This window comes from Acipenser ruthenus, chromosome 4 (genome assembly GCF_902713425.1).
Source record: "Acipenser ruthenus chromosome 4, fAciRut3.2 maternal haplotype, whole genome shotgun sequence".
Classification (NCBI taxonomy): domain Eukaryota; kingdom Metazoa; phylum Chordata; class Actinopteri; order Acipenseriformes; family Acipenseridae; genus Acipenser; species Acipenser ruthenus.
The window spans coordinates 88,154,953-88,168,476 of record NC_081192.1 but is presented as its reverse complement, the minus strand read 5'-3'; the positions used below and the strand labels follow the sequence as shown (position 1 = coordinate 88,168,476).

The window sequence follows — 13,524 nt, the reverse complement described above, 5'->3', positions numbered from 1 at the left end:
TTTGACACACACACAAAAAAAAAAACGCTCAAGCATTTTGGAAAGTAACCGAAAACACTAATTTCATAGAGTATATCAAAAATGAAAGCTCAGAAAAAAACAATTTACATAAAACTCGAAAATAGCTTAAAAAAATAAATAAAAATAACCACTGAAAAATACAATTAATAAAACCTGAAAAACAGAAGCTCTAGTTATATGGTACAAATACACACACAAAGTATGCAAACGCAAACAGACAGTAGGGAGTATGGTACATAAGCAGAAATGCACGGATCGCTACATTGCCCCCACCTTAGTTTCTTTTTGTCCCCAAAAAGTCAGCAGGGTGCAATGCCCAAGAGTCCAGCTCCACAGTTGGAGCGACGCCAGCCCCGCCTGCGTTGCTGTGATGCAGCACAGGTTTCCATGTTGCCGCTGTCAGTCCACAACAGCGGCAGTGGCATACAGAGAGTCTCTTGCACGTCCCGAACTGTTGGCGAGGGGGCTGTGCTGTTGGTGAAACGGGGAGTCGGTGGCAGGTTTGAAGGTGGGCTCACTGCAGGCTCTGGGCTTGTGATAGGGGGCGAGGCGGTCACAATGGAGCATGACCTTTCGATTCTGGATGCAAAATTGCACCCGGTAGACCACCTCACCCACTCGCTGCAGCATGGTACACAGTCCCAGTTTGAGGACCGTTCCTTCTTTCGGCGGGGGTTGTAAACCCACACCAACACCCCAGGCTGAAAGTGGCGTCCTCTCTCCCGCAGGTCGTAGTTCTGCAGTTGTCAGATCCCATCGGCTTGGAGCTGTTTTCTGGCAAAGGTTTGAGCGCTATCCAGACAGTCTTGCAAGCGCTGGGCGTATTCCTTCCCCAGTGGCTCCTTTACCCTCGGCGGATGCCCATACAGGATTGCAGCTGGCGTCCGCAGCTCCTGCCCCATCATTAACAGGGCAGGAGTGCAGCGGGTGGACTCCTGCACAGCGGGGTGACAGGCCAGCAGTATCAGTGACAAGTGGAGATCTCAATCCCGCTGGTGCGCATTGGTGCTGATTTGTAGATTTATCACACTGAGAGCATAGCAACAGTATTTGTTCTAATTGTAGGAGAACACAGTTTGGGTTAGAGCCAATTAATTTAGAAAACATACATCGGGTTATGACGGTGAAGTTGGTTATACAGATGTATAAAGTAGTATATACGTCATACCGTGAGCGATTCGGGGAATACAACTCATGAAGAGGACCTTCCCACTCTGCCTTGAGAGAACACTCCCGGTATACAGGTAGATCTGATCAGTCTAACGCTGTTATCATATCACTAGTTTGACTAATATTTTTTGTCAAAATAAATATTTGCAATAACTGTCTATTGTCTATAATCATGCAATGAAGGAATGAGTGTTATTAAATAAACTGTGCAATTCGATCTGATTTACCAAAATAAATTGTCATTGTTTTTATTATTATATATTTATGACATAAAGGCATTTAATAAGTCATCCATAATCCTACAGGAGGAAAAGGTGGAGAAAAGTTGGCGGGGTTGTTGGTGGACAGAAAGGATGATAGACTGATAGTAGGAGTGTTTGGCAGAGGTGAGGGCTGTCGAGAAGGAGCAGTAGTGGTCTAAATCAGAGGGTAGCTTGGATCTCTTCTATCGCTGTTCAGCAGTGTGCAGTTTGTTACGGGAAGAGCGGACTGTAGAGAACAGCCAGGGCTGGGGAGGGGAGGAGCAAGCAGGGTGGAAGACAATAGGACAGAAGGAGTCAAGAGTTGTGCGAAGAGAAGAAGAACTAGTCATGGTGGTCAAGTATGCTGAAAGATGGGAGAATGTGGGAAGAAGAGAGAGCAGAAGAAGTAAATGGGGTTGTGGAAATGGAGCAGAGATTGTGGCAAAAAGAGAGAAGGGGTAGAGGTGGATGGGAGAGGGGGTAGAAGAAGTGGTAGAAGAAGAAGAGGAAGAAGTGGTCCCAGAAGGAAAGGGTGTGTGTGACAGTGAAATAATTAATGTTGGTTATAAATCTCCCTCCCAACCTGTGAGGGCGCTGTGTAAAGGGAGCAGAGTGCCCCGGCCTGGATGGTCAGACGATTCATTCCAAGGGTTAGGTGGAACTCGGACATCTAGAAAGGGGGCGGAGCTACGGTACACCAAGTCATCGCTACAGAGGGAAAACGATGTGGCAACCACAGATTGGAGGAGAAATGGTTACACTCGCTAACCAAGGGGGAGTGACTGACAGTACAAAAGGGGACGTGGCTAGGTGATCTGTTCCTTTTGTTTTGGTTAAGCTGAAACCGAGAAAGGAGAACTGTGATTTAACCGTGTTTTGTTTATTTGTCGAGTCTAATTGTACTGTTTGTTATTATTAGACGGCTAACACAATCCGTTGCTGTCGCTACAGACCAGCACTAAACTCGGACAACACTTCACAACTGTGCACGAAAAAAATTGCATTTCACCACAAGCACTTTAGCACTCATTCTGGACAGGCTTTAAAAATCATTTTGCGACCTAGTTATTATTTTGCCCCTTTTGAAAATCATGCTGACAGTACATCTCGTCTGTTGCGTGCTGAACATGTCTTCACTTGTCAAAACAGACCAGCAGCTTTTCAGCTACAGACAACAACAATACAACAACAAATTAAACCCACCAGTTTCCGCGATCAAAATCGCATCATGGACTTCCTCAGCAATAAATATGTTGTTGGTCATCTTCGAATTGAAAGGGAACTACATTTTTGCTATTTCTGAGATGTATTTGTGTACTGTCTGGACCATAATCTAATAGTAAAAAATAGGCTAAGCTGTAATCAATTGGAAACTGGGTTTACTAGCTAGGGTTTGATTTATCACTATGGGATGTTACGTGATATTGTAATTGAAAAGTGGGCCATGTTAAATTAAAATGTGAAAAAGTGGTCTATCTCACACTGGAAACAAAGATGGTGTCTGAAAGAGAAAAGAAGAAAGCTGATAGAAACATTTTTACAACTTCTCAGCTCAATGCACTACTTTTTGAAGATACTGATTCATTTTTGGAACATTTATATTTATTTATTTATATTTATATAAAAAATAGGGTTGCAACCTTTATAAAATAATGATTAATTAATACTTCCATTGTATTACTTGTGAATTTTTTTGCACATGCATCTTTTTGCACCCATGTATCTTTCTAAAATTGCTAATTTTCTCCAAAACAAAATATATTGATGCATATTTTTCATACCTATATATTAGATAAAATAAGTACATTTTACACCAGATGTCAACAGAGAAAGAGGAACATAGTCTATTACAGACGCCATCCGTTTTACGCTACGCGACCAGTGTGAAAGCCTCCAGTGTGAATACTGCACAGTATTCTAAAAAATGAATGTTACACTGGACGCTGACGCAAATATAAACAAATCCTCTACACTGTAATTACAGTAATAGTGTAAAGTTTGTTAGTGATTTGTAAGCCACTCTGTGTTTTCCTAAATAAATGGAATACTGCTTGCAAGTCTTGTTGTGGTGAGTTTTCGTACAGTTAGCTGGGAACATTTAGGGACATGATCACACGTTGATATATGCAGAGGTAAAGAAAGAACAACAAACAGTGAAAGGGTTCATATAGGGACATGATACACGTTAATATGTGCAGTGAAAGGGTTCATTTCTACTGGATTCCACCTGTAATGGAACTTAATTAAGGAAATAAAAAAAAATGAGGACAAGTCTCCATACAGAACATGCTTTAAAGTCAATATGGCAGCCTTATTAGGCTGTAGGCCTTATTATGTCACGATCACTAACATATCTAGCATGCAGGTTTATATAACACTGCAAATATGAAGTCACTTCCTCACATGGTGTCTGAGATATTTGGCTTTGACATTGTGGTGGGGTGGCAACTTTGTGAACTAATTGGCGAAGTTGACTGAGAGAACCACAGAATACATATGTGTACAAATTACAAAGCCAACATCTCAGAAATGTATCATCTGGAAACCAAGAGGTCACATGACCCCAATATGGCTGCCATCTTAGTTCACAGTTTATAAGCAGTTGTAGCAGTGGCAGCAGCAGCTGGTTTTCATACCATACAAGCTTCCCTCAGGAGGACACTTCATAACTAGTAACTAAATAACTTCTAAAAAGTTTTGTGAATAGGATGTGCTCTACAATATCATCCAAATAGGCAGTGCAAGATTAAAAATGGGTTGCTGTCTCTTCTGAACAGCTGGTGTAGAATGGGGAGGTAGAAACTGTAGGATCTGCCTCAGAGAGTCTTCCTGGATCTCCTTCCTATGGTTTTTAATTGTTAAGGGCCAGCGTGCTGTATATAGTGTTCTCTTCAGGATCCCCGGGCTCCTGCGTGTATAAAGAGTCAATGATATTTCCGTTAAAATAAATATATAAATTATATTATGGTCACTGTGAGAGACAAATAGTAATTAATGATTGTGGGCTACATTCTCAAAGCTATTTACTACAAATTATATGAAGAGAGATTCAAAACTGAGGTAAGACCTGAGTAGTAATAATAATAATAATGATAATAATAATAATAATATTATAACTATTAATAAAAATAATAGAATAAATAATGTATGCCGTGGACACTCAAAGGCTGTAATTTCTTCAAGAGTTTTTGAGTACTTGTAAATCACGAGGCTGCTACATCATGAGATGGAATTAGAGCCTTATATCACAGTATGTTCAGTATTATTTGATAAACTTCCACACATTCATATATAATTTTAAATCTGTGGCCTTTATTTTAATCTGCTAATTTTGACAGTTGTTTTTTACAGCTATAATAATAATAATAATAATAATTCAAACATGTTACCTTTCCCTCGGTGTAGGTTGGTACTTTCTTATGAAATGACACAGTAATGTATGTAACACACTCTTCAGATTCTTTGGAAGACTGATAAAGAAGACCAACAAATTAGTGAAAACTGTTTCTGATTTAAATAAATAAATAAATACATACATACATACATACATACATAGCCACACTGAATCTGCATTGTGCTGCAATTTACTTAATACCTGTAGGTTATCCTCTGATGTTGTTATATGGTACTTTAGAAATGTGACTTTCTTCCCTTTTAAAAGTTTATCGTAACATGGTAAAGCAGATAAGTACAGTATGCAGTAGCATTACCATACTTTATGACAACCATCAGAATTGTAAAGCACAGTAAAAGTACATCTTACATTGCAGTCTTTGTCATCTTCTTGTTTCTTGTTTTTACCTAAAAACAAAAATGAACATCGATAACAAACATACTGGACACCATACTTTTTAAAGAAACCTCCCAACTGGAGCCATCAGTGTACGGTGTACTGTACACCATCTATGAGTAGATTAATAGAGGTTAAATAGTCCATTATATGAACTAATCACCACCTATAAAATAACATTATACAAAAAATGTAATTTTGCTGCTTCCCTGATCATTGTTTGGCTGAACGTTTCACAGGGGTAGGTAAGTCCGTTTCCCAAAAAGCTTTGCTATTTTTTCTTCGTCTGGTCTTCATCATCCACAGTTAATGGCCTTTGTCTGTGTCTTAGTCATGTATGAGGATTTTTGTCCTCTCAACGTCATTTAAGACTAAATTAATTAAAAGGCCTCGTCAACAAATATTTTCTTCACTAATTTCGTAGACAAAATTGACATTGGCTGTAAAAAATATTAGAATTTTGAAATAAACATTACTGTATTTTTCTTTAACAGTGGCAAATTATGTTTAATTTAATTAATTTATAAAGTCCAATAATATTGCCTTACTGCAACAACTCCTCTCAACAGCTGAGGAGAATGGAAGGTCAGTGGGTGTTCTCCAATCCCATTGCCAAGCCAATTTTAGCTTTACAACCAAGAGTTTGACAGCGGATGTCAAGGACAAATGTCAGCCCTGCAGGTGTCTGCTTCTTCACACCAGTGGTGGGCACTGTAGTGTGGTGAGTCAGGAGGCACCAGAGCCAAAGCAACAGTCCATGTGCAATCTTTATCAAAGATTGGCAACTTCGCACATCCAGGATGCAAACCTGCCCTTCCCTTTCTGTAAATCAGGGCTGGTGCATATATTAAGAAACAGGTACCAATATAGCAAAATGAAATGTTTTCTTACCAACTTTGGTCCGAATAATCTTCCATGTGCAGAAAAGGACAGGCACCAACAGGGCGGGAAGAATCCAATATAGAACCATGAGCAGTAAACGTGTGGAGCCATTGCCTTTTGAACTATTAGATTAGGAGAGATTAGTTAAGGAACTTCACAGAGAAGAGTTCAGTGTGGTAAAAGCATAATAATATTAAAGCAAAAGCATGGGGAAGTATAGCAAAAAACAAACAAACAATCAAACAAACAGACAAAAAAAACAGTTCAGTGAATGTAATTAGCGTCCAAAATAACTTCACCATGGCACACCTGTATCTGTAACTGTCATAAATCCTGCATATATATATATATATATATATATATATATATATATAAAAATTAATTTACCCATATGTTGTACACCAGTACAAACTTTCACAGGGGCATTGGAAATGAAATTGACATGTAACGTACTGAATTGGTGTGTTACATTTTAAATAAACCCCAGACAACCAAACAGCTGTTAATAAAATGACCTCCCATTGCCTGACATTTGGAAGAGAGTATTTCTGTATGTGCTATTGCCCCCATGAAACCATCTAGTGGCCAGTTTGGGAACTCCAGGAGGCGAGACTCCCGATGCTTTTAGGAGGTTTCCAAGGCCATATGGCGGAGTACCGGACCCCCGGCAAATTATCTCGCTGCAAAGGAGGGGGAGGGTCGGATGGGTGCAGGAGAAATAACTTTAAATGGGGGGCACTGCATTGCCTTGAGAATCTAAGTAAAGGCACTGGGAAAGCATATAATACACTACAAAATAACAGTTTAATATGTGACCTGGGCAGAGGCACATCCAAAGTAGAAGAAAGGGATTCAATTGACCTGCACCCAATCCTTGTTATTAGAATTACTAAAATGATAAGCAGGACTCTGCCAGCCGCACTGGTCTCTAGGCCTTCAATTAATGATATAATTCACGCAGGAATACAGAAATCCAAGCATAGCAGGGGCATGATTGTTGGTACCAGATCATTTAGCAACACTTCTGAAAACCAGGACTGGATGCAGGACCTCTTCACACCAGGTTGGCTGCTCTTTCAGCTCGCAACTTAAGCATGGTAAACTCTCAAAAGGTTACACTGGAATATGTATAGGCCTTTGTACTTTGAGACACAAACCAGTCAGATCTGCACAGCTGTACTTACCTGTCTGGGCGGCTGCTGGTTTGCAGGCTGCTTGAATACTGGATGATGGTGGTGGTTTCTTGGGATGTGTGCTGGTTGGAGCGTGTGGAAAATGTACTTGGCATTGTTGTTTGTGGTGTAGCAGGTGCTAAAGTAGTAGGATTAAAATGCAAGTTAGTTGGTAACTTTAAAAGAATGGCCGCAAATTCATAATGAATTCTGGCTGAATACCACAGGAATAACACCTGAATATCTTATGCACTTCATCTGAGTTCTGAAGTAATTCATTTTGAATTCAGCCCTGTTAATTGATCATGATTTAAAAAACATTTAGGTTCAGCTTTCCCCTCTATCCGTTCCTAATGATTTCACTGTTTATTCTTCACTAATGCCTAATACATGTAATCAACATAATTTGTTACCAAAGAACATGGAATGAATCCGGGTGATTAAATCCATATGAATGAACAGGGCTGAAAACTGCAAACTTTTGATTTCTTACCATCAACAACATCAAGATGAATTTGGAAATGTTTGTCGATTTTGATATAACCTTTTTTCTCTAGACCACACCAGTACTGGCCTGCATCCTTCTTCTCCAGTCTCCTCACAGTCACAGTGAATACCCCCTGGGTTTTATCATCATTGATCAGTATCTTATCTTCATCATTCATGGAGCCATCGGTTCTTTTAAGAACAGTGCAGTTGGACCAGAGTCTCCCAGTACACCAGTACTTAACATGGTGTCTGTACTTGAGATCATAGTGACACAGGACACTGATTGAGTCTCCAACCCATCCGGTTATGTTCCTCTGTAATGACAGACTGGAAGTACCTGGAAGTACAGAACTTACTATAAATAGGGAGTTTTTGTGAAGAAAATGCTCCATGAAACCAGTCAAAACTTAAAATTTGGCATCCAAATGTAACTATTAAGGGGTAGTTTTACTAAGATGGGCCAGTCGCATCGCAAACATATACATATATATATATATATATATATATATATATATATATATATATATATATGAAAGGCAGTTTAATCCTATCCAAACCTATAGTTGGATCCCCCACCTTCACCCCCAAATAAAAAATGTGTTTCTATCAAAAAGCTTTTCACAACCATACAGTAGCCCCTTGCTAAACTGGATATGTTTGATACATTAAGGTGTTGTGTTTAAAAAAAAAAAAAATACAATAAAATCACACACATACATTTATAGTGCTCAATGTATTTATTTACTAATGTGTTTTTGGTAGACTACACATTACATTATGAAAAAATATATAAATCTGTACAGTACACATTGGTGTACAATGTGAATAAAAGATTATTTTAAATTGAAACAATGATTTTAGCATTTTATTTATTTATTTATTTATTTATTTATTTATTATTATTATTATTTGCAGCCTAGACAATTAACACAAAATAGATCATTGCACCGTATTGACAAGTTAGGATACTTACAGGAGGACAGTCAATTCTCATTAATACGAATTTCAAGGGACCAGCAACATATGTTGCATAATACCACTAATTTGTATTATCATGAGTAGCCTATAAGCCACATGTATAGTGTCTGCTTTTATTTAAGTCAGGGGTGCAGTGCTAAAAGATGCTCAGAATGAGCTGGAGGGGTTAGCAGCACATGTGTGCAGTCTATTGCTTCCAACACGTTGTGGAAGCCAGAAAGGTCATAGAAATTTGTGGCAATTGTCTGCAGCTTTCGTACATCTCATTATAATATTTGAGAACCCTGATTTGGGAATTTATGCAGGAATGCCCATGATTACATATTAATCTACGCTTGAACCGCAAACAGAAACTGCAGCCGCAAAGCATTCCCTAAAAAGTAACAAATAGCATTGTGCCTGTCTAGTACATTTCACTCCAGACTTCCGACTCGTTTCCAAATGGTTTGCAACTATTGCGACAGGCGCAACACTTTAGTAAACCTACCCCAAAATATTTAGGTACATCCAGGTTTTAAAGTGTATATACACTAACAACCACAAATATGTTAAACCAAATGACTTCACTCATTGTGTTTGAGTGTGTGACAGATAACTGACTTTGGATAAAAATTACAAACATTTAGCATCTTACCGTCAACAACATGAAGATGAAGTTCAAATTTCACATCAAAGCCACTTTTCTGTATAGCACACCAGTACCAGCCTTCATCCTTCTTCTCCAGTCTCCTCAAAGTCACAGTGAAAACCCCCCGGGTTCGATCATCACTGATCAGTATTTTACCTTCATCATCCTGGGGTTCATCCGTTCTTCCTAGAACAGTACAGCTGGTCCAGGTCCACGCTCTACACCAGTACTTCACATGGTCTCTGTACTTCACGTCATAGTGACAGGGGACACTCACAGATCCTCCCACCAAGCCGGTAAACTCACTTTCAGGTGACAGACTGTAGGTACCTGTAAGTACAAAACTAATTAATCACATAATCATTTGAAGATCAGTTTAGCAATATGTTATAAAGTATTAAATAAATAGTATAATACCTTTATTAATGCCAAGGAGGCTATTTATTATACATGATGAAAGGCCACAATCCCTGCCCTCGGAAATAAACCTGAACTATTCAGTCAACCACTGCCAGCTCCATACCAACATTCATGATGGTTAAACCTGCTTTTTAAAATCAGGCCCAGAGAAACAAATGCAACAAAGAAAAAAAACAATGAAGAAATTTAGAATAAAGTTTACTGCCATATTAAAGACTTGTTTACTAATGGGCAGTATTTTAACTGTTGATCGCACTGTGTGATATTTGTTCGTTTACTGCCTTATTCATCAAAGTTTTTGCTGAAAAATATACCATGCGCTAAAAAAACCTCTTTAACACATACCACTAGTAATACGGTAGAAAGCAGTAGAAATACTACGTGTTATTTAACATAAGGTAAATCCCATTTACTTTGCGGTATCAGGAATAGTGAATACCACGTGTAGAAATACTGTGTGGTAGGGGCCCCCGAGTGGCGCATCCGGTAAAGGCGCTCTGCGTGGACTGCCGGATGCGCCCTATAGCCTGGAGGTCGCTGGTTCGAATCCAGGCTATTCCACTGCCGACTTTGGACAGGAGCTCCCAGGAGGCAGCGCACAACTGACCGAGCCGGGGGGGCTTAGGTTGGCCAGGGTGTCCTCGGCTTATTGCGCACCAGCAACCCCTGTAGTCTGGCCGGATGGATGCGGGCTTGCCTGTAAGCTGCCCACCCATATGGAAAATAAATATATTTTTAATATATGGAATTATATAATTTTTAAACCTGAAATGTATTTATAATATATTTTCATAAACATGACATGTTGCTTAAATATATTTATAATATACTATAAATGTATTTTGTAAATCAACATATTCACATTTATACATTTTATTTTTTTAAATTATATTCAAAATACATTGTAAAATATGTTGTAAATAAATATATTCATATTAATATATTTAAAAGTGTATGCAGTGTTTTCAAACAATATATTTATATATTGCATATAATGGGAGACTGCGACGGTCAGGCAGCACTAAATTTAAAACAAGAAGGCTTCATAAGTTTATCCATGTACAGCAGATAAAAACACAGACACTGTGATTTTAATTCGGTAAATAAGTTTATTCTTGACAGAACAAATATGGTCATTAATCAATCTTTCTGCAGACACCGAAGTGTTACAGATACCTCATTAAAAATAACTGGGCTAAGCCTAGTATTTAGAAGAAAAAAAAGAGAGGTCAGTAACAATATATTTAAACTGTATGCCCACCAATGTGAAAAAATGAAATTGTAAAAATGTATTTCCAGTTTATTAGTGTTTTTTTTTTATACTTTCATAGCTCTGTTTTCAGCAACGATTCCATAGCTATTAATGAATTTTTAATTGGAAGCAGCAGTTTTTTGTAACGTCTCATAGTTTCAGAAGAACAATGTTAGCAGGTCTACAGAGAAGCAGCCCAAACACCTGTTGTAATGCAAACAGCCTTTTAGCATATGTTGAAAGCTTTTCATTTTTGTACTTGAGTGTTTCATATACACTGAATTTTTACAAAATGTTGATATATTCCGTTATGTTTAAAGATAGTAGTTATTTTTAAGTGAAATTGCGGAATTCCATTCCTTTCTTATTTATTTGCTTCATATCTGTTTGGTGGAACACATGCAAAATATGGTGTGTGTCCAGGCACTTTACATTATGTAATATATTGTGAATACATTATATAATACATGTTTAGTAAATATATTGAATAATACATTTCTAAAAAATACATGGACAATATAATTGATATATTGTTACCTGAAATTATATTTTAAATATATTTAAAATATGTTTAAGCAAATACATTGTAAATATATTTTCCATATGATGAAAACGGGCCAATTTTGTGATATGTTAAATATATTTTATATAACGTTACATACATAATACATATATTTTTCCATATATTTTATCATTCCCAAAGACTATGAGTTTTATATGAATAATATGTTTACAAAAATATATTTAAAATATATATTTTTTTAGTATGGGGCAGCTGTATTGTCCTCCTAGGCTGTAGCTCTAAAATGGCTTCACGGTGAGTGCAGTGTGAAAAAAAGCGGTGCCGGCACACGCTTCGGAGGACAGCTCATTTGCATTCGATTTGATATTAAATTTGATATCGGTTTGTAAATTACCACTTCTTCCGAAGCCGACGGAGAGCTGGAAGCTGACTTGTGGTTGTGGATTTGTTTAAGCACAGACGGATTGGCTTTTTCATCTTTTTTTTTTCTTATAAATAGCAGCATGTCTTCTCGGACTGACAATCCATTTTAAGAAAACACATAGCCTGTTTTCGTGCTTGATAATAATGCTATTTTAGAGCATGATAACAATGCTTTCAAAATGCAATTAAAGGGCCAGACATGATGAGCAGGTGCACCAGCTGCCCAATAGTAGTTAATAATCAAGTAAAAACTTTGCAATAAATGGTATAATGCAATTCACAATCCCAAATTAACTGCAACGTGATCATTAACCATTGATATTTATCATGCACAGCTCTGTTAGAGGTTATAGTAACAGAGTCAGACTGTTTTTAGTTACCGATATTTGCAATGCAAGAGGTGCAGAAAGTATGAGCTGCAAGACCCACGGACATTGTAAAATAGATCAGCTTCTACACTCCTTAAAAAAGAAGGCTACTGCAATGCAAACTAGTCTATTTCCTTATACCAATATATATATATATATATATATATATATATATATATATATATATATATATATATATATATTCTGACAAAAATGTACTACTATTATTGAATAAGGGTTCTATTATACTTCTGGAAATATGTGATGTTATATTCTGTTTCTTCATATGGGACATCATTTTTACATTAGCCATAACATATCACCATTTATACCTTTAATTTAGAACAAAAAATTCTTAAATGCTTTTTCTTTTTCTTGTTTAAAAAATACGCCGAGAGTTAGGAGTGAGTTCCAGTCCCTTTAATGAATCTTCCTTACCTGGGACCATAGCGAGGAAGACAAGCAGAAAGTCCATTTCAAGTTTTACACAAACAGGTTTTCCAAGTGTGATTGTTCTAGCTGCCTGTGAGGATATTAATACTGTCCTGCCAATTCTCACTTTAGAACCAGCCAGGAAGTAACACTTCTCAATAATTGTGTGCAGCTTTCAGGAAACAGTTAGACAGACAGTAAACAGTACTAAACAAAATGTACCTTTTACGTTTTTTTGCAGAGACTAACACAGCTGGACGTTTCTACTGAATCTGTCTAGAATCTTATGTCTGTCTGTGTCTCTGTTTCTCCTTCAATTTGAGAGTAACATACTAAGCTGTCCAATTCTATACTGTGGATATGTTTCTCCAAGGATATGATTCAGAGACTTCAAAGAGGAAAGCAGGGCCATCAGATCTATTAAGTTCTTTTCACACTGGCATGCTCTACCCGGGTCGGAACCTACCTGGGTTGGGACCCGGTGTCATGTGGGTCGGCTATGCAATTTCACACTGCTTTTGATAAAGCAGGATCGACCTGGGTGAGAGAAGCAAATACACAACGCGTGTATCAGTACCCCGGAAGCAGCTTGTTACAGACGCTTCCATCCAAGCTTCTCTGGTCAGCTCAAATGTTGATCAGATAAAATGTTTCTACATCCCTGCTGTAATCTGGCTCATGTTGTGTCTCACATCAACAAAAATATGGCTAAACAGAATAAACAGAAATGTTCC

General features: G+C 37.8%; 1 protein-coding gene across 2 annotated transcripts; it reads right to left on the bottom strand.

Moving 5' to 3' along the window:
- Positions 1-1,408: 1,408 nt before the first annotated feature.
- On the bottom strand, positions 1,409-12,921 carry LOC117400087 (polymeric immunoglobulin receptor-like). Of its 2 annotated transcripts, none has more exons than XM_033999530.3 (8): positions 12,797-12,921; positions 9,379-9,702; positions 7,771-8,103; positions 7,290-7,416; positions 6,115-6,227; positions 5,197-5,234; positions 4,823-4,903; positions 1,409-4,341 (listed from the first exon to the last, which is right to left on the bottom strand). In XM_033999530.3, the coding sequence occupies exons 1-8, from the start codon at positions 12,831-12,833 to the stop codon at positions 4,285-4,287; spliced, it is 1,110 nt and encodes a 369-aa protein (XP_033855421.3). In that variant the 5' UTR covers positions 12,834-12,921; the 3' UTR covers positions 1,409-4,284. The 2 variants fall into 2 exon arrangements, with proteins under 2 accessions (XP_033855421.3, XP_058879028.1); XM_059023045.1 differs by having other exon boundaries at positions 9,529-9,702.
- Between the last annotated feature and the right edge of the window lie 603 nt (positions 12,922-13,524).

Excerpts from the sequence above, each read along its gene's own strand:
- LOC117400087 (XM_033999530.3), bottom strand. The coding sequence starts at position 12,833 with ATGGACTTTCTGCTTGTCTTCCTCGCTATGGTCCCAG. Across the intron at positions 7,417-7,770 it reads TCATCTTGATGTTGTTGATG|CACCTGCTACACCACAAACA; the intron begins GTAAGAAATCAA and ends CTACTACTTTAG. Across the intron at positions 6,228-7,289 it reads ACCAGCAGCCGCCCAGACAG|TTCAAAAGGCAATGGCTCCA; the intron begins GTAAGTACAGCT and ends CTAATCTAATAG.